Consider the following 26,847-nt stretch of genomic DNA (forward strand, 5'->3'; position numbering starts at 1 on the left):
AATATGTTAATACTCAGGATTTGTATGCTATAAAATGTGCTTCAGAGATATGTTTTAATTTTTAACCATCTTTCTTAAAAGGTCCTCCGAGTTATGTACCAGCAACAGCATTTCTGCAAAACGCAGGCCAGGCACATCTCATCAGTCAGTGTGAACAACTGGAAGGGGAAGTTGGTGCTTTTCTTCAGCAGAGAAGATCTGTGTTACGTGGTTGTCTTGAACAATTGCACAACTATGCAACGGTAGCTCTTCAGTATCCAAAAGCTGTGTTTCAGAAGCACCGAATAGAGCAATGGAAAACCTGGATGGAAGAACTCATCTGTAACATGACAATAGAGCGTTGTCAGGATATCTTTAGGAAGTAAGTTGACAGAGTAATGGATTGTTTGAAGAACTTAATTTTCAAGCTAGTTCAGGATTTTAATTTTCTAATTAAAATCAATACTTTTGCAAGGACTGACCTAATTATAAAACAAGACAAGATTAAGTTGTAATTGCAGAAGTTTGGAGAAAAGATGAAAATCTGTTTTAAAAATACTGTTCCAGAGTTTAATCTTTGTACTGCAAAAAGAAAACCAAGTAAAGTTGCCCTGTAATGAACAAATGAAGAACTATGTTTGTGGCTTTAGGGCAGTGGTATTTAGGGGTTTTAGAAACATAGTATTTAAAAATCACTTCAGTCTACTAAAGATTTTTTTTATTAAAGCAGATTTTCCAGCAATTTTTTTTCTTCTAAAGTCAGGCCATTTCAGTGTTATTACTGCTTGGCTTACAAGATCTAGATTATATTCAAGCATTTACACTGGAACCTGCTTCCTTCCTATTTCTTATCTTCTATTCATCCTTTACCTCAAGGACTACTGTCTTCTGTCCTTGCAAATAGGTATGAAACATGGTGTGTTCTAAGGCTTTATGAAAGTGTCATTAGGGTAGCCATCAATGGCTGTGATACTGAGAGTTGATATGGAGCAGGCGATGTGGGAACTGTCCAAATGCAGAGTATTTTTCCTACCCGCAGAGCAGAATGCAGTTTGCTAGCACTTGAGAAGGAAGAATTTTGTCATTGTACTTTTGCTTTACCAGGTATGAAATGCAATATGCTCCTCAACCACCTCCAAGTATGTGTCAGTTCATAACCGCTACAGAAATGACTCTACAGCGCTATGCAGCAGATATAAATAACAGACTTATCAGGCAGGTGGAGCGCTTGAAACAGGAGGCAGTTACTGTACCTGTTTGTGAAGAGCAGCTGAAAGAAATTGAACGTTGCATAAAAGTTTTCCTTCATGAAAATGGAGAGGAGGGCTCACTGAGCTTAGCAAGTGTTATCATCTCTGCTCTTTGTGCGCTGACAAGGTGAGTTGCCTTGTGTGACATTTTTTTGTATGTGTTCATGTTTGAGATGACATAAAAGGAATATTCAAGCAATGTAATTTTGTGGAGAATGCAGCAGCACACAGGTTGTCTAACTAAGTGTCATAATTCATCTAGGCGAAATCTGATGATGGAAGGTGCAGCATCTAGTGCTGGAGAGCAACTGGTTGATTTGACTTCAAGAGATGGAGCCTGGTTCTTGGAGGAGCTTTGCAGCATGAGTGGGAATGTTACCTGCCTTGTGCAGTTGCTGAAGCAGTGTCATCTTGTACCCCAGGACTTGGATATTCCTAACCCAATTGAAGCATCAGAAGCTGTTCATTTAGCGAATGGAGTATACATCTCACTTCAGGTGACACTTACTTTTATGTTAATTTTTCTTTCCTCATCCCCAGCCTTCTATAAGACTCCAGCTAAGCCATTCTTAACAACTTCTTCCTTAAACAGCTAAAAGTTTGTTTATGATGCTGCTGAGATCTTTTTTTATTGGACCTTAGTCTTGATTGCTGTACTTGGCTGAGCTGAACAGGCATTTGTTACTGCCACTTAGATTTTTATTGGTTGAAAGAAACAATTTTGATCTATAGATGACAAATTGTAAAAACTGCTGTCAAGTAAGTAACCATAAGAAAAGTTAGTGTCAGATATATAGACATGCCAGCTTCATGTCTTGCTTTCATTCTTTTTTTCTGTTGCTGGCAGTCCAGAACAACTTCCAAATTGTTTAATTTGTGCTCTTTCTGTTTTCTGCTCCTGCTAAGCCTTACTTATTTTCACCTGAAACAAGTAGTTTGAAACAAACTCTGAAAACCTGTTTTACAGGCCTGTATCCCCAAGGTTGGGAAGGAGGAAAACACATTTATAATTTTGTCTTAGAAATGTTTCCACTTTAATGAAGTGAAAAAAATTAGGTGCAGCTTGAGTAGAATATCTGCTGCAGATGCTGGTTTATAAACTGTGGCTGGCATAAATAGCACTTTTGTGGGCTTTGGTTCCACTGTACTGTATTTGAAAAATTTTCCTACCGATTTGTGTAAGCCCACTGAGATTTCCATCACTTTATTTCTTCGCTCTTCAAAGTATTAACATTTAATAAATTTTTCAGAAACAAACATGCAGTTTCATTACATCGCAACTGAGATCTGTCACACATATACATTGTTTTCCTCCCTGTGAGCTCTTAAGATGTGTAGCTCACTGGGCAGTCAAGAAAACTAATCGTTTTGGTGTGTCTTGTCTCATTTTGGAGACAGGGCATTGGTTGGTTCTTTCTGTAGCTGCCTTTAGCCCTCTGATGCATTCTGCTTGGAGAAAATTGCTTTATGCCACATAAGGTACTGTTTTTCTTACCTGCATTGATTTCTGTGGCATGAATAGGACTCTGGCAAAATAATCACTATCTGGCAAGTTTTTGATTCTTTTTCCTTGCCTAGTCGAATCAGTTTAGCAAATCATAAATTCAGTAAATTTAACTCATGCGTTTGTAGCTATGTAATGGAAAAGAAAAGCTACATAATTTGGCAAGCTTGATAGGCAAAGTGTGATCTCTGCACCACTAATCCTCAGCTGAGGATTGCTGTAAGGTATTGCTGCTGATGTTATTGAGACAGTCGCTGCTACATTTTGCAAATATCAAACCTTTCGGTTTGTACACGGTATAATGTGTTCCTGATTTCTTTAATTTAAAAAAAAATAAAAATAGATTTTGACCCTTGCCTGACCACCATCATGTTATCTTTTAGATAATGTCTACCCTAGGGTGATGTAATACTCAAATGAGAAATATGTTGCATATGATACTTTTTGAGAGGGAAAATTTCTTATGTTTTCATAATTACTTCCCAACAGGAATTGAACTCTAACTTCCGACAGATCATTTTTCCTGAAGCACTTAGGTGCTTAATGAAAGGAGAGTATACTTTAGAAAGTATGCTCCATGAATTAGATAATCTTATTGAACAAACAACTGATGGAGTCCCTTTGCAAACATTGGTTGAATCTCTTCAAGCCTACTTACGAAATGCTGCTATGGGACTAGAGGAAGAAACACATACTCATTACATCGATGTTGCAAGGTAAATCACGTTTGGTTTTTTTTTTTAGTTCAGGTATGAGAGAATGAAGACTGCAGAACATTAGTTTGACTAAATTATATTTATTTGATGTACAGGCTTTTCTCGTTCAAGAAGTAAGCGTGCAGTGTCTAAAATGCACACATTTCCTCCCTGTGCGTTTATACACGTGTATGCGTAGAAATACAGAGCTATGGCAATTTACACTTACATTTGCTTAAGGTTGACTTTTGGTAGTCAACTTTTTCTAAAATACATGCTTGTGATTTTATGTTTGAAGTTAAGGGGTGCTAAAAATAGCAACTCCTCCGTTAGTTTGTGGGAGGAACCTGTGAAAGGGAGAGCTTGTAACCATGGCACTCCTTTTGTCAGGAGGTTGATGAGCAGCTTTTGCATAATGAATTTGTGACTTGATTAAAAAAAAACCTGAAACAGACAAACAAAACCCCAACCAAACAAAAAGACTTATGCATCTTGTAACATGGGAAAGAACCTTTCTGGGGAAGTGCTTGGTAGACAACTAGGCCAATTCAAAAGCTTCCTGCTGAGTACAAGTAGTGGTCTTTCTGCTTCCCTTGAGCCAGTTATGGTGGCTCCATCAGTGGTATGCTGAAAGCTGCTACACCAGTTGATAACAACTTACTTTTTTTTCCTCTTTGGTTAATTTTCTTCCTGGTTTGCCCATTGGCAAGCCTGCTCAGCTCTTGGTTGGGGGTCAAAAGTGATGGAAGGGAGAGAGAGGATAACACCATCCTGTCAGGAGCAGCAAGCTGTTAAACCATCTTGGCCATAACCTGAGGCCTCATCCTCCACCTTTTTACCACATGCTCCATTCAGTCAGTCATCTGTGTATGTTATAAAGCCAGTACTTGGTTTTCAAGAAAGGAGAGGTGATATTGACATTGCTTACTATCATAACTTTTTTACCGTGCTCATAGGAAGTACAGTCTATGTCCTCTACCTGTACTTTAATTTAGCTTTGTAGCTGGTCCTTTAATACAATCCTGTCTTATATGGTATCCTTACCTGTTCTTATGAGACCAGCGTTAGGATTCATGTGCGAAGTGGGGCAGGGAGGGTGGGAAGAGCCTGCAAAAATTTCACCTTGTTCAGATGCAAATTAATTCCAATCTGGTGTAGCTGTGGGACCAATCAGTTTGAGAAAATCTTATTTATTTCTTGTAGACTAAGCAAAACCATGTCTGTTTTCTTTTTAAGAGTACTTCATGCTCAGTATGGTGAGCTAATTCAGCCAAGAAATGGTTCAGTTGATGAAACTCCCAAAATGTCAGCTGGTCAGATGCTTTTGGTAGCCTTTGATGGAATGTTTGCTCAAGTGGAAACTGCATTTGGTTTATTGATTGAAAAGGTATGAATTTGTTCTTTTCAGAGTACTCTTTGAGTCAGGAATAATAAAGTCTTATAAAACCAGAACTAATTTATTTCCTTTATGTTGCTTAGCTAAACAAGATGGAAATACCTGTCGCCTGGCGTAAGATTGACATAATTAGGGAGGCCCGCAGCACCCAAGTTAACTTCTTTGATGATGACAATAATCGGCAAGTTCTAGAGGAAATTTTCTTTCTGAAGAGACTGCAAACAATTAAAGAATTTTTCAGGCTCTGTGGTACCTTTTCTAAAACATTGTCAGGTAAATAAATGTTATTGAACATTCAGCATTGCTCTGTCCGCTTCTCATCCCATGTCCTTTTGAGAAGAATGTAAAATGGTTGCTTTTGCTGTAACTTGCCTTTCATATATGGCAAGTATGCAGAAATTAAAAGTCAATTCCAGTGATCTTGCTGTATTTAAGTCAGATAGTATTTTTCTAGATGCATCAAATGTTTTGTTTATAACAAAAAATACTATTTCTTTCCTTTAAAAGGAATCAGTTCACTTGATGACCAGAATGCAGTAAACGGACCTGTTCAAATTGTCAATGTGAAAGCCCTTTACAGAAACTCTTGTTTTAGTGAAGACCAAATGGCCAAACCGATCAAGGCTTTTACAGCTGACTTTGTGAGACAGCTTTTAATTGGCCTTCCAAATCAAGCTTTGGGGCTGACTTTGTGCAGTTTCATCAGCGCTTTGGGTGTTGATATTATTGCTCAGGTAGAGGCTAAAGACTTTGGAGCAGAAAGCAAAGTTTCTGTGGATGACCTGTGCAAGAAAGCTGTGGAGCACAATATTCAAATTGGCAAGTTCTCGCAGTTGGTCATGAACAGGGCAACAGTATTAGCCAGTTCATATGATACAGCGTGGAAGAAGCATGATCTAGTGCGCAGACTGGAAACCAGTATTTCATCTTGCAAGACCAGTCTTCAGAGAGTACAGTTGCATATTGCCATGTTCCAGGTAAGACCACAACGCAGGTTATTTCTTTCCAAATTGTGTCTGTGGGAAGTGAGCTTTAGTTACTGTGTCTGAGTACAAGAACTTTGTATTTTGCTGAATGAGCTTTAGAGTACATTAACAGACTTGACAAAGTATTTTGGTTTTAAATTATTCTGTAAATGTATAAAGTATTAGATTTTTTTGAAGACTAACTGCTGTATAAGATGCAAATGTGGCAATGCATAAATTCTTTTTTAAGTCAATACATGTAAAACAGAGGATCGGCATTGCTGAATGTCCTCCTGTACTTTTCCTTCAAAGTTTTAATGCATTAACTGTCTCCTTGCTCTTCTCTCTGCCTCATGAAAAAATATAAATAGCAGCAGTATCCCTTCTGAAAATGTTCTTCTGAGGCTTTAGATAAATGCTGTTGTGTACCTTCAACTGGATACCAGCACACGGCTCTATTGTTGCATCATTGATCTTCATTTTGTAGCGATTTGTAGGTTAAGGGTAAAGGCTTTCACCATGTCAGTTAATAAACCATTTCATAGACTGGTAAGCAAAACTGGCTTCGTTTTAATGCACTGCAAGTGAATTATTTCTGAAAATTAATAGATCTTCCTTTAGATCAAGGAAATGCTTGCAAATCAATTCTAGTAAGTTGATGACTGATTAATGGTATAAATATTGAAGCCAGCAAATCATAGTTTACTGCTACTTTTATAATTTAACACTCTGTAATGATTTAGAACTTTTAAGCTTGCTGGTATCGTCTGACACCTAGTCCTTTTAAAATGCCCTTGCTTATAAAAAGTGTACCAGAGTACTAGAATTGCAGTTCGTATTGCAAAGTACTTTGTGCTGAGCAATCAAGTGTTCCCATTACTTCCTTAAAGTGGCAGCATGAAGATCTCCTCATCAGTCGCCCACAAGCTATTTCTGTTACTCCTCCACCTCGTTCTGCAATTTTAGCCAGCATGAAAAAGAAACTTCACACGCTCAGTCAGATTGAAGCTTCAATTGCAACAGTCCAGGTACTACTATTTCTGGGGAGTTTGTTCAGCAGCATATTGGAATGTGACTCTAACACAAACTGCAAAATTACCTGCCACTTCCAGATTATATTATCTCTCTTGCTATTGAAGCACAGATTTAGTGGTATTTTCATTGATATCTTTCAGTGTGTCTGATGTATACTGTTACATTGTTTTGTTTTGCTGTCTCATACAAAATATTCTCTCTGGAATATCAGTAAGTCTGTTTCATGAGAGAAAATAGAAATACGTGAAACTACCTTTCCTTCTGAAGGCTGATCGTGCTCCTCTTCTTTAAGTTTGTCTGACTTAGATCATCCTTACTATCGTTTTACTAGCTAAATGTCAGAAGCTTCCATTGTAGATCTGGGCAAATCAGTTATTCTGTATGTTAAGGTTTCTGTGTGCTGTGGCCTGGCTCAGCTTTTTAGACTTTTGGGTATCAGTAATACAGAATGCTTAATTGTTTGAAATAATGCTTAGCTTCTTGAATTTTAGTGTCCTTTATATTTGTGAAGGTACTGTTTGTAATTTTTTTAAGATTATTTGTAAAACAGTTCAGGGCTCCTGTGACTTTATACAGTTTTTAGTCCAGAAATGTGATTACATTTAACTTGCTTTTGGTGTTTGGCTTTTTTTTTCTGGTGGGTTAAAATCTAGACAGGCAACTTTATTTCTGTAGCTACCAAATCCAGTTGTGTTTTGGACTGAAAATAAACCTTTAAACAGCGTAAGCTAACATTTATCAATCATGAACATGACATTCTTTTTAGATATATTTGGTTATAAGAATGTGTCTGCATGTGTAATTCTTTTTAAAGTTAGGCATTTAGGCTTAAGATGATATATATCAGTATGGATTATCTGTATCTATGTTAGTTTTCTTTTTTTCCTTCCCTGATGCAGGAGAAACTAGCAGCACTTGAAGCAAGTATTGAGCAGCGTTTAAAATGGGCAGGAGGTGCTAATCCTGCCCTGGCACCAGTCTTGCAAGATTTTGATGCCACTATTGCTGAAAGAAGAAACCTTGTACTGAAAGAAAGTCAAAGAGCAAGTCAGGTACTATACATAAGTATAGTACTGTTGACTTGATAAGTGTGTTCACTCTCTATTTCCTACTTAAGATTTATGTAGAAGATATTTTTCCTCCTCAGCATCTAAAGAGCAAACATAGATAACAAAATACTTCTGGGAATCCCGCTTTAAAAGCAATATGAATAATCTCTGGGAGGATTGCTGCAGGGTTAGGTGATGCTGAAATGGTACTGCTACTGTAACAGAGTGGCTTTACTGCTATATTTAAAATTCTCACTTCTAAGGACGTGGAACAAATGCAGTTTGTATAATAGACAGTTTAATTGGAATAATTTTTCTCACTCTTGCTTTGATTTTTAAGGTCACTTTCCTCTGCAGTAATATCATTCATTTTGAAAGTTTACGTACTAGAACAGCAGAAGCCTTAAATCTTGATGCTGCGTTATTTGAACTTCTCAAACGCTGTCAACAAATGTGCTCATTTGCGTCGCAGTTCAACAGTTCAGTCTCTGAACTGGAGCTTCGCCTACTTCAGAGAGTGGTAAGTAAAGGTCAAAGCAAAATATGTAACATTACAGAGTTGCTGTAATCTCGAGTTCTCAATTTTCTTTCATTCTAAATTAATGTTATGTATACCTTCTAATGGGTTGTAGATTACAGAATTTATTCCATCAGCTGTTAAACTCTTGGCAGAAGCATCTACACAGTAATTGAATTTTATCTTTGGATGCAGATACAAAAATGTTTCTGTTATTTTTAGGGCACTGGTCTTGAACATCCTATTGGCAGCTCTGAATGGCTTCACGCAGCTCACAAGCAGTTGACCCAGGAGATATCTACACAGAGAACAGTACAAACAGAAAGAGAACAGCAAATAGAAACAGTTTGTGAAACAATTCAGAATCTGGTGGATAGTATTAAAACTGTGCTCACGGGTCATAACAGACAACTTGGAGATGTCAAACATCTACTGAAAGCTATGGCAAAGGTATGTCTAAAACTTCATTACATTTACTTCTCATGCCCATGTCAGTATAGATTAAGAAAAGTAACGCTTGTAACGATGTGCTTTTTAAAGTATCTAGAAACAGTGAAATGTGTTCATGTATAAGGAGTTCAAGACACAAAAGTAATTTCACTTCTAAGCATTCATAAAGCTTTATTTCTAGAGTTAGGCTAATCAGACTTCGGTTGAATTAAACCTTTTTTCTCATTTGGCAGTTGAAACACTTTCTTTGTGTTTACAAACCCTCTTGGTTTTTAATCAGTAAAACATTTGATCCTTTTCAAACCTGTTTTCTTGAAACATAACTACTGAAAATTATGGTTATTTGTAAACGACAAATGACAAACTGAGGGCCTGAAAAAGCTAGTTCTTAGCTCAACTTTATTCTCAGCCAAAATATGGCACATAGTTAACCTTTTTGCATATCTTTGATACAGGATGAAGAAGCAGCTTTGGCAGATGGTGAAGATGTTCCCTATGAGAATAGTGTTAGGCAGTTCTTGGGCGAATATAAATCATGGCACGATAATATTCAGACAGTTTTGTTTACATTAGTTCAGGTTATGGGTCAAGTCCGCAGTCAGGAACATGTTGAAATGCTGCAGGAAATAACTTCCCCTTTGAAAGAACTAAAAACACAGAGCCAAAGGTAAGAGAGTCGCCTGCTCTCAGGTGAAGGCATTTTGTTTATCTTCTTGTATATAGCAGAAGCATGGCATGGGGTGCCTCCTTGGTGGTTGTCTTAGAATGCAAAAATATTTTTGCAAAGTTTGACTTAACTTTCATTTTGAGTTTTCAGTAAGTCAAATAGTTTATGAATATTTATCAACTCCATTATGTTCCCTAGTGTCTACAATAATCTAGTGGGTTTTGCATCACCCTTAGTCACGGATACATCAAATGAATGCTCAAGCCCAACATCAGCTGCTACGTATCAGCCAACCTTTGCTGCAGGTAATCCTTGAAAAAGTATAAGCATCAGAACATCAGGAATTGATGTTAGAGAGGGGATCATAACTTCTACTAAACTTTGAAATACAATCTCTGTAAGATTGTAAAATTCAACATACATACAATACAGAACGACTGCTTGATCATAGCCTCTGAATAGCCTTTGAGATCTGGATTCACTCCACAAAGCCCAGAACACAAGAACGCATTGTCACATATATCAACTGAACTGTAACTTCTGTTGAAATTGGCATTAATTTATCATGACTTTGGAATTAATCCTGAAATCTACAAATGCATTCATGTTTGCAAAATTTTCATTGCTTTACAGTTAAAAACATGAATAAAGTTTCTCATGAGCATGGATTTCTTCCGATTTAAAGGATTATTCTACTCTCAATATTTGGACTTAATCACAGGTTCCTGATTTCTATCAAGAACAAGAATTGCATTTTTTAACTGCCATATAAAATGATAGAATTAGAGGTTGAGTCCCTAAAAATTTGCTTAATGTAAATAAATGTTTTGCAATGGAGCAAAACCTCTTGTTTATGAAGTGAAAGAAATTAGAAAATTAAATCATTGACGAGAACAACTGGTGCAGTGTTTAAAATACAAGTTTAAAATGCATTTGTACTGAAGTACAGCTGCATTTGATACAAACAAGAAAAGGCACAATTAAATGTGTATCTTTTGCTTTTTCCTTGTGCATGAAAGAAAAAGTATGTGTGCTTTTTCTTTAATGTGTCTATAATACATTAATTCGAATACTTCAAGCACTTTTAAACTTTCTTTACAGCTGTACGTAGCAATACAGGGCAGAAAACTCAGCCAGAGGTGATGTCGCAGAACGCAAGAAAGCTAATTCAGAAAAATCTTGCCACGTCAGCAGATACTCCTCCAAGTACAGTCCCAGGAACTGGCAAAAGTGTTGCCTGTAGTCCCAAAAAGACAGCCAGGGACCCTAAAACAGGAAAAGGTAAACACAGGGCTTTAAAAAAAAAAACCACACACAAACAAACACAAAACCAAACCAAAAAAAAAGCCAAAAACACCAAAACACCTCAGTGGGCTTCTGTGCAGGAACATAAAATTTTGTTTTGTTCCTTTAGCCGTGCAGGAAAGGAATTCATATGCAGTTAGCGTGTGGAAGCGAGTCAAAGCCAAGTTAGAGGGCCGAGATGTGGATCCCAACAGGAGAATGTCTGTTGCTGAACAGGTGAGTTGAAAATAGTAAAGTTCCAGTGCTGGTCCTTGCTTTTTAAATATTTGGTAGTAAGCACGTGTGCGTGCCTTAAAGACTAAAATCCTATTGGGAATGGGGATTCCCTTTTGAGATGTGTGATTTATAATCCAATGCAAATCAAGGTATGCTGCTGCTTTGTATTGCTGCATTCTTTTTTTAATCAAATGCTTTTGTTTTCTATATCGTAGATTTATATAAACTCATGAATTGGATAGAATTGCCTTTTGTATATCAGCAAGCTAACATTTGTTACACAGCTGTTGATGTCCAGGGAGAACATGAGCTGTACAACTGTATAAGGAACAGAACTTACCTGTGTTGACTAGTGTAACGCAACCAAGCTCCTGTCTCTGGGAAATTGAGTCAGTGGACCCAGCTGTCCATGTAAATTTGAGAATGTTGTGACTACTTTCAAAATAGGGGTAATGAATGGGATGATGCATGATCTATTTGGTTTTTTCCCTCCAGTACAAATTCCTATTTCTTATATGAACTACAAAGTTATGTATGATTTAAGCTTACAGTTACTATAGATTTTGTCACTGAAATTTTGTATTTGCAGGTGACATTCAAGAGTAAATTTTAAGATCACTTAAACACTTTTAAAAAAATCTAGCTTATTTTTAATTACTTGTTTGACCTTTTTAATAGGTTGACTTTGTGATTAAGGAAGCAACTAATCTAGATAACTTGGCTCAGCTGTATGAAGGTTGGACTGCCTGGGTATGAGTAGGGAGAAAGCAGATCAGTCTGGTTCAGCGAGGTCAGACATCCACCAGAATCAACTCGGCCTCAGGCATCCATAGCCGCACCACAGTCGGTGGTGATGCATACTGGGGCTTAATCTGAGGAAACCTAGGAAATCTCGGTGCACTGGGAAGTGAATCCTGCAGGATAGCTGCACTCAGGGATACGCTAAACACAATGGTCTGCAACCCCCACAGTCAAGGGTGAAAGCTCACCGCTTGAACAACATGGTTTGTCTTTCTGCTACGGAAGAACTGCAAACGTGTCTGGGGGTTAGCTGCAGAAAGAAATCGGGATGCTACAAACCGCAGAGTGATTTGGAACTCAATTCCACCTGACCCTGTGAACAATTCAGGAAACACCGAACCCTGTTCAAGGAAAAACAGAAAAAATGGGGCCATGAAGAAATCACAGCAAGGGGAGATTTGATGCATTCAGATTCTTGTTGACTCTTGTTGCGTGGCAACAGTGCTGGTTGAGTCGACCAGTTAGTACGGAAAAGGCTACAAAATGTAAACTTCAGAAATGGACTGAAAGCAAAGAGCTGTACATCAGATATACGCTGCATTGGAAGAACTTCTGAGATAGAAGAAAAAGCCTTTGTTCTCTTCTCCCTTTCCTCTTTCCTTTCTCTCTTCCCTCCCAGCCCCTCCTTGCATACACCCCTCTTGGCTTATTCTTGTAGGTTAGGCGTACTTCCAATATACTTTTTATTTCAATCCTTCTACTTCACAGTCTAGTCAAATTAACAACTTAAATTTTGTTTGGTAAACAAATTTTCCAAAAGCACTGAAAATATAGAACATCAATGATTATTTATGAGTTGGATGGTCAAATGCAAAATGTAATTTTGGTTATTTTAAAGTCATTTCTGTGATTCTATTATGTACAGTTTCTCAAAATTGTCACTGTGCATTTAAAAGTAATGAATCCTACAGGCATTTGATTTAATGTGCACTTCCCTCTGCTTGCAGTGTACACTTTTTTTGTAATTCAAATTGTCCCTCCAATCTCATTCTACTGTGATTGCTGTAGTTTCTTTCGTATGACGTAGCTAATCCAATGTAATCTTTACCTTTTTAAAAAACAGGATAGAGTATCTAGTAGAGTTTTACATTGTTGATGACAGATAAACAATAAAGTGATGTTCTGGTGGAGGTAGTGACATGCTTTTTACTTCACTTTCCTAATACTTTTAGTTTACACTTGTAAACTATAGTGCTTCAGTTCACAGCAGTATACATATCATCCAAGAAATGAAGGACTCTCCAATTTTTGTTCAACTAGATCTGTAAAGGTTTCTGCAAAGCAATTTTCCTTTGCCATATTACTTCTATAGATGGTTGTTCAATAATGCCTCCATAGTGAATCTTCCACCACCGTTTTTAGGGTTTTTTTTAATCAGTTCTGCACTCAAAGTGTGATTATGGTCAGAAGACTCTGTCTAAAAATGGCATCTTCTTCCTTGGATCTATGTCCTGCTTGTCTGCCAGCTGTCTAAAGGACTTCTTGCTTCCTTTTTAAAGTGGGACATCTTTAAGAAAAGGCAACTTCCTTTTCTTAGAGCAAACAAACATAACAGTTGTTACAACTACAGAATCTCGGAGGTGCTGATAGCTAAAGCAGAAACGCACACTGGTGTTCCAAACCCAGGTAGATTTGCGTAGCTACGTATAAAAAGTTTCTCTTTCGTAGACTTGATGTGTTCATTGCGCACAGTTGCTGAAAAATAATAGATGTGGGAAGATCCTTTATGCTGCTTTAGTCACTTTTGAGAGTAAAACCACACTTTTTAAATACAGCATTTTTTTTCAATCAAAATCTAAGTATTAAAGGATTTGAGCCAAGCCCACTACTGGCATAAAATTCATTTAATTGAATGGATTTGCAGTAGTTCATCTGAGTAGAAAGCTTGGCTAGTCATTTTTGGATAACAAAAATTAACACCAGCCATATGTAATAGGCAAACTTGTATTGTTTTCAGTATTTGCACTATGCTTAACTGCTCTGCCTCCTCAGTAGGTCTTAGAATTCACTTTCTCCTCTGTTGCCAATTTTTTGTGGACATGCACTTTGAAGTGTCAGAATTTTCAACAGACACATGGCCTTTTTTGCATCCTGATTGCCTGATTAACTCTAGGGAAGTCGCAGGCTTTATATGGAACAATACCCGTGCAAATGCATTCCACTGCCATTGCTTCCGGAGCCCTCTGCCAGCATTGCAAGAAAGAAGGCGGGTGTTGCAGTGAAGAAACATGCATATGCAGAACAGGACACTTGACTCTGTCGCTCCTTTTTTTTTTTAATCCAGTTAAAAAACCTTATGAACAATCTGTTTGGAGTAACAAGAGTGTATTATACATGCTGTTTTATTTCTTGGAAGCTGGAGGGAAGGGGGGGGGTAATGCACTCACCTGTGGCTCATGTATTATACCTCTGCTATCCAGAAATGAAACACTTGTGTGGAGATGGGTTCTTACTGCGTAATTTAATAAAGTTTGAAAAAAATATTAATTTCCTTTATGTATTCATAATTTTCTTGTATGCCAGACTACTTGTGGCTGTGAAAATTATGCGGGGAATAAAATGCCAAATAAAACAAATACAAAAAAATCCCAAATTAGAGCAGAGGCTAGAGAGACTTAAATTTGCATAACTGAGGTCGAGGAGACAGTTCATATGCTTAGGAGTTAGTGGGACTGTCAGCGTTTGTGTGCTGATGCTTTTTCCTTGGTAAATGTGGACAACGTGGCAAATGGGTACAGGCTTGGTTAAACCCAAAATGCAGATTCCTCTGTGTGCATCTTACATATTAAATAAGATCGCATTAGTTACATTATCTGTTAAAAGATAATGTGTCTTTATAAAAAACACATTATTACTTCATTTTATTTCAGTAAAAGTGAGACATTTCCTTTTTTTCCTGCAGTAAGACCTAAAATAATGCAAACCTAGAATCAAATCTTTGTAAATACATGCAAATCAGCTGAAGCTATAGAAGTCAAACTGTTCTGCTGGTGGCATCTGCAGTAAGTGTTAACCAAGGGATCACACTATAAACTAATTTCTCAAATTGAAAGTATGCTCATCAGTTTTTGTTACCCCCTCTCAATTACACAGGCTTGTGGTTGAGATGCTTGTAACCCTTTGAAAAATCCAGTAACTAGTTTGCCTCTCTTCCTGCTCCCCTCCATAAAGTTTGTATAAAGCCAGCATGTGAGCACTGCCCTACCAAACAGGTTAGTGGGATGCATTAAACAAACTGGAGTTGTTAGTGGTGTCAGTTAATATAACGCAAATTGAAATTATAACAGATGCTTAAGTTAAATTATTTTGGTATTTTGCAGGGATTTCATCGTCCATTTTTCCTTTGGAACAATAAGTTTTGCCTTCAGTGATCAGTCTACTTAAATAGTAATTTATTTTGTCTGTAATTTTTCAAAATCTGTAAAAGACTAAAGTGTCCCATAAAAATTGGAGGGAGGGAGTTTTCCCAGGAAAAGTGAACGAGACCTTGATAAAAGCGTTGGTGACAGGTGATGCCTGTGCAAGGTTATCTCCCGTGGGAAAGGAGGGTGTTTCACTGCATGAACTCCCTTGTGGGAACTGCAGCAGCCATCACTCTGGCCCTGTGGCACCATGTAGTGCTGTCCACCCTCTGATAAACTCAACAGATCACATAGTATTTATCCTGCTAACTGCTTTGTTATGCCTGAATGAAAAGCACCATATAAAAATATTACTTCAGAAATACAGTGGGGGATTGGAGAGGTTAAAGTTCAATTTTTCTAAATGCTGTAGTCCATAAGGTTAGTTTGCTTCAATTATTTGTCAGTGTGCTGCGTGCCTAGTACATTTGGCCATCCTGTTTTAGCACACTCAAGTACTTCAAAGGTTTCTTTGCTTTTTCCCCCCCTTTCTTTTTTTTGCAAGCTTTCCCTAAAATTAGCAGATGCACCCCTTTATGCATTAAAGAATTGCATTAGAAAAAAAGTTTAAGATGACACCTACCATCCATCTCTTGCTTTCTTAACTCAGTACCCAATTATCACATGCATATGTGTTGGTTTTTCTTCAGTGGAAAACAGTTATTCATGAGTATACTGTTAATGTTTTAGTTAAAGAATTCAATTGAAAAAATATATATTACATAAAACTACTACTGCATGTACTTCAATGCATAGCTGATTAGAGCAATTTTGCCATCCATCAGACTAAGTTTTTATTAATAGCATAAGAAAAAACTTTGAGATGCATTTATTATATTGGGTATGATGAATGGGTGGAGGCTTAACATGTAAACTCTTCGTCTCAATGTTGTGCAGAGCAATTAACCCGCTCCTTGTAAAGGTGCTTTGAAGTTAGTTTGGGCATTTAATTTTGTGTGTATCTACTAAGAGAGAATCTCAGTGTAGGAAGAATGCATCACATCACAGCATGATCCGTGTCGCACATTGAAGTGTACAGACAACAACTGGCTTTCTAGAGCTCCGGTAACGGTATGGGAGGTGATCGATGGTTTTCCACGCTCTGAGCTACTGCTATTACCATTCTCTGCCTTCTACATTAGGATTATATTTTTAACAACCAAATTTATAGATATATACACATGTACGTGTATGTATACACACACGTTTTTTTCTTTTTACATTGTGCTTCAAAAGGGCTGGCTGCCCAGGGAGGGGTTGCTGAGTAGCGTGGCAGGGCCCCAGGCTGTCCCGTTCTCTGCAGTGCGATGGCGCATCTCCCTTGGCGATTCTGGGCAGCGAGGGCAGCCTGCACGGCTCGCTCTTCCCTCTGCCCCTCCGAGTTACGGAGAAACAACACGAGGGAACCACACCTCTGTGGGCCCTCTAGGATGGCAGAAAAGCTGTGACGGTAGACTGATTTGGGAGCTGGCATTTGAAGGATTAGCTGGAAGATACTGAATCTGACAGCGTTTGGAGATGATGGAAATACCTGGTTTTTTTCATTGGTAAATGCTTGTGGTTTTGTGGTGAGAACCATACAAAGGGATGAAACCAGGAGCTGGCTGATTGTGTCAAATAGCCAGTGAGGTGGCTTCTGCAGGATGCTACAAATACTCCTGGGAACAGCAGTGCATCATGCTTCTGCCTGTGTCCATACTTCCTCACAAGACTAATCAGAGCTATTGCTGCCATCATTTCCTTATGAAGTTAGCTTTTGTTTGACCCTTGCTGCAGTCCAATTATGGATTTTGAGGGTGGACTCCATAATTTTTAAGTGCAAAGGGGTACATACTCAGCTTCTAGCAATATGTAAATTAACTTGAAAAGTGTTCAGCAAAGTATCTATTCTTTACCTACAAACTTGAATGAGTCTGAAAAGCACCCTGTAAAAGATCAAACAATTCAGTACAGACATGTTCTTGCTTTTACAGCATCATCTTTAGTGTTCTTTTACTCTCCATCAAGCTGGTGAGATGGGCTGGAAAAGTATTGCAGTGTTGGTGCCAGAAATGAGAATATGTTTCCTTTGCCCTCATTTTGGAATTGCATTACATCCTAGGGATTGTGATTAAGCTCATTAACATGTGACAAACATTTAGGAAATTGAGTCAGAAAAAATATTTTTATCCTAATACTTTTCTCCTGTGTTTATTCCAATGCTGCTATAGCTTCTGAAAAAATAAAGCAAGTAGTCGGACAGATGGTAATTATCCTAGATAGGTCAGGCGGCAGTGGTGGTTGGAGGTGGGGAACCTTCCTGTTAAATTCAGAGTTGTTTCATCATTTTCCTGTGTGGTAATCTGCAAATCCCGTACCCGTGGAATCTGCTGTCTACAGCCAACACGCTGGCTTCTTCACGTTGGTCACATGCAATAAATAAATACCTGCACTGTAAAAACAGCAAAACTTTATGTCAAAGAAAGTCGTTGGTGAGCACCTGTGGTGCCATGTTATTTCAGCAATAACAGGCTATTTATTAGCCCTAAACATTCTCGATCAGGAGGCTCTGTCTAGTTCGTAGGACACATACACATATAGAATCACAGAATCATTAAGGTTGGAAAAGACCTCTAGGACCATCAAGTCCAACCGTCAACCCAACACTACCATGTCTCCTAAACCATGCCCTGAAGTGCCACGTCTACACCTCTTTTAAACGACTGCAGGGATGACGACTCCACCACCTCTCTGGGCAGCCTGTTCCAATGCCTGACTGCTCTTTCAGTAAAGAAAGTTTTCCTGTTATCCAACCTAAACCTCCCCTAATGCAGCTTGAAGCCGTTTCCTCTTGTTCTATCACTAGTGACCTGAGAGAAGAGACCAACCCCCACCTCGCCACAACCTCCTTTCAGGTAGTTTCAGAGAGCGATAAGGTCTCCTCTTCCCTGGGTTAAACATCCTGTTCCCTTAACCTCTCCCCATGAGACTTGCTCTCCAGACCCTTCACCGGCTCTGTTGCCCTTCTCTGGACACGCTCCAGCACCTCCATGTCCTCCTTGTAGTGAGGGACCCCAAACTGCACACAGTACTCGAGGTGCGGCCTCGCCAGCGCCGAGTACAGGGGCACGATCACTGCCCTGCTCCCGCTGGCCACACTATTCCTATATATGACATATGCCAATAAAAGGTAACTTCTTTAGAGAGCACATGGTCTTTTACTTATTTGCCTCCTAATAATGACACCTTCAGGTTATATGGCTCAGGCTTTTTAAAATTAAAGCCTTATCCTTGGAAGCCCTGGTGGTGCGGTGACCCTTTCCACTCCTGTGCCGACGGCTGGGCTGCTACCTCGCCTCCCTCAGCCCAGGCGGTCGGCCGGCAGGCTTCCTCACCGTCTCAGGGGCTACAGCCGGCGAAACAACAACGCTCGCCTCTGGCCCACCCCACCGGCCCGGCTCCCCGGACTGAACGCAGTGCCCCAGCGCCGACCGCACACCCGCCGCGGGCGGGCACCGCCAGCCCCCCCCGCCCGCCGCAGCCAAGCGCCAGGGCCCCCCCCCGGATCGCAGTCGCATTGCGACGGAGGGAGGGGGCGGAGGCGCGGAGGCCCCACGCTGATTGGGCTGCTGTCACTATTCGAATCACACCAGCCAACCGACTGTCGATGGGGCACGCCAGAAGCTCTGGGATTGGCCTGCGCTGAGTTTCGAGAAGGCCAATCAGAGTTCCGAGAGGGGCCGCGGAGGGTATAAGGGGCGGTGGCGCCTCGCGGGCGGCCGCGGCCGGTGCTGTGGGGGCGGTGTAAGATGGCGGAGGGTGACAACAACAGCGTCTACCAGCTGGTGAGGGCGGGCGGCGCCGGGGCCTGTCGCCCCTTCTGAGGCGGGCGGGGAGGTGCTGTACTCTGTCTCCCGGTGCCTGGGGAGGGGCTGGCGGCCGCTCGGCCCTACCGGCGCTGGGGGAGTCAGGGGAGCCCGGCCTGCCCATGGTGGCTGCGGTGGCCGGTAAGGGGTGCCTCGGCCCCCGAGCTTATGAAGCGCGGGGGAATGACTTGCTACTCGCGTTTGCTTCTAAAAGGCTCCTGTGCAGGGCCCGGCGTGCGCCTCAGGGCCTGGCTGGCCTTGGCGAGGCCGCTCTGCCCCGTCCCTGGGAGCGGGCACGGCGGCTGCTCGCAGGCCGGAGCTCGTAATAGTACCTGGCTTTACCTTAGGTGGAGGGCTGGCGTGGAATATTCATGTCTTCGTGTTTCGTCTTCATTCACAATCCTTTGTGTTATTGAATGGTTCAACGATGCAGGAGACCGGCAGGAGCTGGATGATTAGCTTAATAATGTCAAGGGTGGGCCCGAATACTTGAAAACTTAAATACAAGGATATGTATATTTATCTCTGTAATAGTAAACGGCCGCCATGGGAAATGGGAAAATCACTGTGAAAACATGTGAAGGGGTTGAAAAAGGGAAGCTTTTGAGTGCATTCTTGATGGGCGCTGTTTCTTGCAGCAGGAAGCTGTGCAGCCTGGGAGATGCAGGGAGAACTGTCACTAGTGCAGAGGTGGAAGGGAGGCTCGAATTTCTGCAGAAAAAGTGCAGGGAACTATATTGCCAAGAACATGCGTGATGTTCGGGAGGGATGCCCTTTTGGAGCAGAATTTCATATTTATGGAAACTTTTGTTGTTTGCTTAATGAAAAACACTTTTGAGGGATGGGCTCTGGGATGAAGATGGTGTTGACAAAAGCTTATTTAAGTTTTCTCTACCTGGCCCAGTGGGGAACAACTTACAAGAGCTGTCTTCTAGGCTGAGAGGGGCAGGGTGCTATTAATAACACTGCTATGTTCCAGTCTGTTGCCCATTAAATTTTCTTTTAGTTGTGATGTTGAATGCAAACAGCCAGAGGTAATAAAGCAAAAGTTTGCCATAAAATGTCTTCCTGAGAAATGCAGCTGGTTTTTTATTTCCTCCATGTGACAGTTGTGTTTATAACACAAAATAGATATGATAATTGGAAAGTGTTCAGCAGCATATCAGATAGTTTTCTAATCTTTTTTTTCCCCCTGAACTGTAGCTTTCAAATAATTTCCAATGCTATCACACAAGAAAACTGCTTTGCCATGGTAGCTGCACTCACAGTCATTGTTATTCTAGTGGTGCTAGGCTTCTTGTCTGAGGTAAGTGTAGCGCACAGCTGAGAATGAAACCTGCTTTGCTATCTCTCCACAGCACGTGTGCAGGTCTTGATGACTTTTTCATCTCTTACTGCTTGGCCAGTGGTCTGTTCTGTTCATGGTTACCAGAGTTTTGTAATCTTTGAGATACCTTGTCCCATGGAAGGGAAACTATTAAGCTCTGTTAAATGTGGAGCACCTGAAGTGAACTGCTTAGGGAGCTGATGCCAGAGCAGGTGGGGCCTCCTTGTAGATGATGTATAGGGAGGAATGTAAGAATAATACAGGAAGAGGAATTTAAAGGCTGCCTGATCACTGCCTGGGGTGACCTGTGGAAAAACTTTCTTTGTAGTCCAAATGTGATCAATTGGGTAACTCTCCTTTACTGTGGATTCTGAGGTTTTTATCCATCTTCCACATAAAAAATTGGTATTGGACAGCAACTAGAAACTTCAGTTTAATGTGGTAGAGTTATCTTTGAAAATACTTATATTTTAAATAGTTCTCATGTTGCAATTTTCCAGATGTTGGCAACTTGAGAGCTTTTAGCGAAAACATACTCTCTACTAATCTGGGGGGAGGGAGTACTGTAAATAGGGGATTTGGGGAAAATACCCTGGCAAAATCTGGGAGGAGGCATCATTTGGTCTAATAACATGCTGCAACTTTGTTAGGATCTTGACTATTTTAAATTATCACTGCTACAATGTCATAACTTACTATAAAACTGACAATTTTATTAGCAATTCAATGTCTCAGAAAGGTTTGTGAGGAGGGTCTTTAATTATGACACTTCTTTTAGCTAATTTGAGTGTGGGAATTTAATTTGATACTCTGGTTAGTAATAAGTGTTTTCTTCTGCTTTTATGTAGACTGCAGAAACTGCTAGCTTGGAAGAGCAGTTGCAAGGATGGGGAGAAGTGATTTTGATGACTGATAAAGTTCTTCGCTGGGAGAGAGCCTGGTTTCCTCTGGCACTGATGAGTGTTGTTTCGTTTTCTTTTCTGTAAGTAGCTTGTGGAGGGAGCCTGGAACACCACTGCCCTTTCATGGTCGGTAGCAAACCTATTAAGTAAATTAGTAGGACATCTCTAAAAATCTAATAGGAATGCTTTTACTCCAGGTTCTGTTTCTGGATGTGTGTGAACTTTGTTGAAAAGAAAAACTAAGTTTTGACAACAGGAAGTAACATGAGTCACATCCTGCTCAGGGGGGCTGGGGAGCAGGGCTTTCTGCAAAAGCTATTTGCCACCAATGGTTGCTGTAGTTTTTTTACCCTGCTCAGCTGTATGTTCTTCATTGATGTGTTTATATTCTGCCCTCATCCTTTGTATCCTGTTTCTCAGTCAATTTTGTTATGTTCTTCGGCTTTTTTCCCAAAACCAACAGTAATATCATTATAGAAGACTTGTTTCCATAGGGCAAACTTTCCTATTCTGCATCTTTGGTGTGGTGTTTAGGATGAGTTTAATTGGTTTTGCACAACTTGTTTCTTTTATGTTCTCTGTCCTGTCCTTTGAGAAAGGAAGAAAAGGAAAGACTGCAGGTAACTTCCAGTTAACAGGATGGGAGGATGTTGCCGGTCTCTGGGTTGGAGATACAGAAGTGGCAGGTGTGAGGCACTTGTACATGCTTTTATGTAACATAGTAGTAGTCAAGATGACCCCAACCTTCCTTGTACAGCATGATACTCCATGCCAGTTGTGGAGTTTGCCAGTTGCACATGTTTTTGGAGTAAACAGAAGAGGGGAGTTACAGAAATGTTGAGACAGTGATAATCAGTCTTCTGGCTAACATAAATTTCATGGTCTTTAAGGGAGGTGAGGAAGATGGAAGTCAAATGAAACTGAAAAGTAACTTTGAGGAGTTAATTACATGAACATAAGGCTATTTGTTATAAATTTTGTGATTATAGCAGGAAAGATCTTGTGTTGAATAATACTTTGAGGAAATAGAACTACTTCAGATTCTGAATTTGTACTTTATAAAAAATGAACTTGAACATTCAGCGCAGTAGCACTGTGCAAGATGTATAGAAAGACTGGCCCTGCAATGGACTGTGTCACTTCTTTATTACTTCAGTGTTCAGGAAGTTGTTACGTGCAATTCAGTAGCATGGGGCACAGCTGAGTACTAACAGACATTTGAGATGAGCTAGTACTTGCCCAGTACCCATGCTGCTGTATTTGAGTGATGGCACTCTTCATATGTAAGAGCACATTGTCCTGTTTGGAGTTTTATGGCTCCTTGTCCAGAACAGGCTTGGTTAGCTCTCAGGGGTGAGATAAATGACAATCCATAGTGGATCTGAGTTCTGTGACTTACTCAAGAACCAACAAGATTAGAGCTTTCACTCTACCTGGTTATTTCACATGTTCACTCACTCATCCTCATCCCCAGTCAGTGTGAAGTTCACTAGATGTCAACTTCTGAGAGAGCAACGATCATGATTTTCTACTTCTGCTGAACTTCATACTATGATTGCTGTATTGTAGCATTTTCTTAACTAGTACATTAAGAAAACTTCATTTTTATCTGTGTTTTTTTGTAATAGTGTTGAAGTACTTAAATATCCTTTTATTAGTAATAGGAGCAAATTTGAAGATTTCTTTGAGGTGTTGGGCAAGGGGGTAGGTCTACTGTTTGAAGTCTTGAGCCAATCTGAAGAAGTGACTGAATATGTCTAGTATTTAGCAGTCTGAGCACCCAGAAAACATTTCTGTTATCTTCTTTCTGCAGGATGATCTACTACTTGGACCCATCAGTTCTTTCAGGTGTCTCCTGTTTCGTGATGTTCCTCTGTTTGGCTGATTATCTTGTTCCTGCTCTTGCACCTAGAATCTTTGGCTCTAATAAATGGTGAGGAAAACTTGAATTAAAACAGTTTACTGAGTGTAAATAAATTATGAACTTTATCAAAATGGATATCTGACTTGCAAATATCAAGTGATTACTTTGCAGATCTTATAATGACTATAAACTCTATACCGTATGAAGTGAGGACACTAGTAAGATGCCCTTCATCTTTTTTTCTGAAAGATGACTACTCTAACATATCTTCATTGTTCTTCCTCTTCTAGAAAAATAATTTTTTTTCTGAAGGAGTAGGCACATTCTTTGCTTTCTGTTAAGGACGCTAGTTAGTTCTGTGAAACTAGTTTTTAAAAATTCATGGATAATAGATATTAAGAACTAAAATTATGAGGAAGGGTATTGGGTTATATGTTTGGAAAGAGTGTCAGTAGTAAATACAATGAAGGAAGAGAGTAATGCAGAGAGTATGAATGTGATTGTGATTGAAACAGATTTGAAGAAGGGCAAGGCTTATATAAAAACAGTAAGCTGGAGCAGAACCTTATTTGAAGTAAATTTTGAGTTAAAAGCAAATTTTAGTGTATCTGCTTTAAGATGACTAATGGATAAATGCTATTGTCTAATAATGACCCAGCATAAAAGCCAAAGTAATACACAGCGGTATCAGGCGTGTATTACTTGTGTGTATCACACTGGCGTCAGATTAGAATCAGTGGTCATCTGGTTTGCATGTGGTTGCTCTTTGGGAGTCAATTTAAGAGAGTCAGTGGACAGAAAAATTACATGGGCAATTGCATTACAATGCTTAATAAAGATAAGGTGTAAAACTAAGTGAAGCAAATGCTAGGATAAGTACTGGATAAATTTTTATGGCTGGAAAAATACCATGGGAGACTTTTAAAATTTCAGATGAGATCTTCAATTTTTGTATGTTGTGATTTTTTTTAAATAAAGGACTACGGAACAGCAGCAAAGATTTCATGAGATTTGCAGAAATTTGGTAAAATCTCGTCGCCGAATTGTTGGCTGGTGGAAACGTCTCTTCACACTGAAGGAAGAGAAGCCTAAAATGGTATTGAGTTCTAGGAGTTCATCTCTATTGTCTTAAGATTTTGTTTGTCTTAAGTATTTTAGCAAGGCACATGTCTGAATTAACTGGTATTCCAAACCAAGAGCCAGCAGTTCTGGCTGTGACTTAATGCCAGTCACATATCTTACTCAAGCCTGGAGTGGCAAGTTACATGACTCCCAACTTGCAGTACTGTGCACGTAGGAGCATACCCTTGATATTAAAATAAAGCTAAACCGGGCTTCTTTGGATAGGTCAATTTTTGGAAACACAATTTGTTTCCAGTGTGCATGAACTGTCCAAAAATCTAGATCTTGGCAATGTGTCAGCTTAGGTACATGAACTACTGAGTTCACTGAAACAGCTTCAGGAACTGCGTGAGGCTGAAGTTGTGTCAATGGGGATGGCGTAGTCTGACTGTAGGGGATATCTGGACAGAAAAGAACCGGTGTCCTGTAAAACCAATGGTCTGAAAATAAAGGAGAACATACAGTTGTAGACTCTAATCTCAATTTTAACAAGCCTATGTGTAAGTATGGCATGTGGGGGAGCCAGCAAACTTCAAGTTAGTTTTAAATGTTGAAGTGTTGTTGGATACTGAAGGGAAGGGGGAGAATTCCCAGCAGATCTGTGATAACTCTTCCCTCTTCATCTTTTAGTACTTCATGACGATGCTTTTTTCTCTTGCTGTGGTTGCCTGGATTGGACAGCAAGTTCACAATCTCTTTCTGACCTATCTTATTGGTAAGTGTGCAGCATGCAAACCAGAAGTAACTTCCTTGTTAGCTGCCTGAAATGGTATGAGGCTGGTAGAAGTAATTTTTCATTATATGTGTGGTGATTTTTGTTGTTAATGGGCCTTAAGGGAAGTAAGGAATTGCAAGGGGATGAAAACTTGTTAAAGGAGTACTAAATAATTCCTTCTTTTCCTCCCCTCTCTAGTAAGTTTCTTGTTGCTGTTTCCTGGACTAAACCAGCATGGGATCATTACAAAGTATGTTGGAATGGCAAAAAGGGAGATAAACAAACTTCTCAAGCACAAGGAAAAGAAAAATGAATGAAGACTTAACTGCTGTTCACTCTTGTAATAGGTTTACTTGGGAACAGTTTTGAGAGTTAATGTATAATTAAGACAATAGAAGTTGTATTGCTCACTGGCTTTTTTTATTGGCTCCCTGATGAAGTGAGTGTGTCACTAGCAACTGCTGTGGGTTTGTGTGTCTCCTGCTGCGCTGACTAGGGCTCTGCAGCCTGCAGCTGATCTTGAATGGAAGATCCTGACCTTTGATGTATGGAGCTTATTAAGTGTCTTCACCAGACTCAAAACTCAACTCGAGAAACAGCAGAATTGTAATGTGTGATAGTATCTCTGTAACTGCAAGTTTCACTGATCTTTAATTTGTGGCTACAGCAAGCATGAAAGGCAGTTCTGAAAGCTTACATTTCTTAGAGGCCTGTTACTGCTGATCCTTGTGGAAGGAGGACAGGTAGCTGAGTAAGGATGGTCATAGCTGAGATACATACCCAAAATGGCTGCCGAAGGTGATCCCATCGTCTGAGTCTGTTTGCTTTTTTTGGCTGCATATACCAGATTATCTGTTGAATAGGGGTCTGGAATATATAAATTTGTAGTTCATTATTTAGCTGTAGTGTAAACTTCGACTCATTGCACTGAGACTGTAGAAAATGAGTTAAGGTGTGTGTTACCTGAACAGCTGATTGTTCTAAAAACTGCTGTTGTCACGAAGCTGTGTAGCACATTTGGTTTTATGAATGTTGTCTGTATACAAAATCACCTTGAATATGCTACGTTTGTCTCCTGTAAATAAGCCTGAATTGTTTGTGCTTTTCTATGACCTCTCCCTCCTTTTTTTAAAATTGAACTTTTTTCTTTAAAAAGCTATAACCTGTGTTACTGCATTTTAAAAGTTTACTCGTTTGAAATGAACTCTTCAGTGTCTATTGTAACTGTCGATTAGGTAAATACAGACTAAAGAGAAACTTCTTTGAGACTTGTTCTTTGTGAACACTCAGAATTGTGTAAATGCCTTTCAGTCAAGAACTGGAGCTGGGAGTGGTGGTTTAGTGCCATGTGGCAATCTGTGTGCAGTGTTCTGACAGAAAAACACTTTTGTTTGAAATTGTAAATAGTAAAACTTTTGTCAGCCATGGCAGTACACTGACAGTGCCTGCTGCAGAGGGGAAAGGCTGCCATGTTATCTGTGGTTGATGAACACTGGGGAAAGAGACTGAGGCCAAATCGGACCCAATCACTAAAACCTGTGGTGGCATCTCCCCACAGTTTGGATCTGTAATGCAATGGTGAGAGTGCTCTGCTTGACTGGCCCGGGCTGTTGCTGGGGAAAGGCTGGGTGTCCAAGAGCAAGCAGTGATGCTGTGCAGTGTTGCGGCGCTGTCTGGGGGAGGGCTGGTGGCAGCCCCTCTACACCCATGTTAGCATGAGTTTAGGGTGCTCTACGCTGGATGTTACAGCACTGAAAGCTTTCTCCTTTTCAGTGAAAATTCATAGAAACACAACCCATCCACTGTGCAGCTTTGCTTACCCCAGACCTTCAGCTGTGTCGT

The 26,847-nt window shown here is 39.9% G+C and overlaps 2 protein-coding genes across 4 annotated transcripts in view; both read left to right on the top strand.

The window, feature by feature from the left end:
- SMG1 (SMG1 nonsense mediated mRNA decay associated PI3K related kinase) overlaps window positions 1-12,959 on the top strand; it is a 66,254-nt gene extending 53,295 nt beyond the window's left edge. For all 3 annotated transcript variants that reach the window (XM_064461798.1, XM_064461800.1, XM_064461799.1), the window contains 16 exons: window positions 82-361; window positions 1,084-1,356; window positions 1,492-1,726; window positions 3,223-3,449; window positions 4,665-4,815; window positions 4,908-5,097; window positions 5,332-5,801; window positions 6,680-6,817; window positions 7,724-7,876; window positions 8,214-8,393; window positions 8,613-8,840; window positions 9,296-9,507; window positions 9,706-9,812; window positions 10,609-10,788; window positions 10,922-11,028; window positions 11,707-12,959. In XM_064461798.1, the coding sequence (XP_064317868.1) occupies window positions 82-361; window positions 1,084-1,356; window positions 1,492-1,726; window positions 3,223-3,449; window positions 4,665-4,815; window positions 4,908-5,097; window positions 5,332-5,801; window positions 6,680-6,817; window positions 7,724-7,876; window positions 8,214-8,393; window positions 8,613-8,840; window positions 9,296-9,507; window positions 9,706-9,812; window positions 10,609-10,788; window positions 10,922-11,028; window positions 11,707-11,784 (3,209 nt within the window). In that variant the 3' untranslated portion in view covers window positions 11,785-12,959. The remainder of the gene's footprint in view (window positions 1-81; window positions 362-1,083; window positions 1,357-1,491; window positions 1,727-3,222; window positions 3,450-4,664; window positions 4,816-4,907; window positions 5,098-5,331; window positions 5,802-6,679; window positions 6,818-7,723; window positions 7,877-8,213; window positions 8,394-8,612; window positions 8,841-9,295; window positions 9,508-9,705; window positions 9,813-10,608; window positions 10,789-10,921; window positions 11,029-11,706) is intronic.
- Window positions 12,960-18,907: 5,948 nt separating this feature from the next.
- Window positions 18,908-26,266, top strand: ARL6IP1 (ADP ribosylation factor like GTPase 6 interacting protein 1). Its single transcript, XM_064461802.1, has 6 exons — window positions 18,908-19,054; window positions 21,251-21,384; window positions 23,118-23,237; window positions 24,147-24,264; window positions 24,921-25,005; window positions 25,204-26,266. Exons 1-6 carry the CDS (start codon window positions 19,019-19,021, stop codon window positions 25,320-25,322), a joined length of 612 nt encoding a protein of 203 aa, XP_064317872.1. The 5' UTR covers window positions 18,908-19,018; the 3' UTR covers window positions 25,323-26,266.
- The last annotated feature ends 581 nt before the right edge of the window (window positions 26,267-26,847 follow it).

The sequence above is a fragment of the Phalacrocorax carbo genome, chromosome 10, assembly GCF_963921805.1.
Source record: "Phalacrocorax carbo chromosome 10, bPhaCar2.1, whole genome shotgun sequence".
Classification (NCBI taxonomy): domain Eukaryota; kingdom Metazoa; phylum Chordata; class Aves; order Suliformes; family Phalacrocoracidae; genus Phalacrocorax; species Phalacrocorax carbo.

Excerpts from the sequence above, each read along its gene's own strand:
- ARL6IP1 (XM_064461802.1), top strand. The coding sequence starts at position 19,019 with ATGGCGGAGGGTGACAACAACAGCGTCTACCAGCTG. Across the intron at positions 19,055-21,250 it reads ACAACAGCGTCTACCAGCTG|ACTGCAGAAACTGCTAGCTT; the intron begins GTGAGGGCGGGC and ends GCTTTTATGTAG. Across the intron at positions 23,238-24,146 it reads ATCTTTGGCTCTAATAAATG|GACTACGGAACAGCAGCAAA; the intron begins GTGAGGAAAACT and ends TTTTAAATAAAG.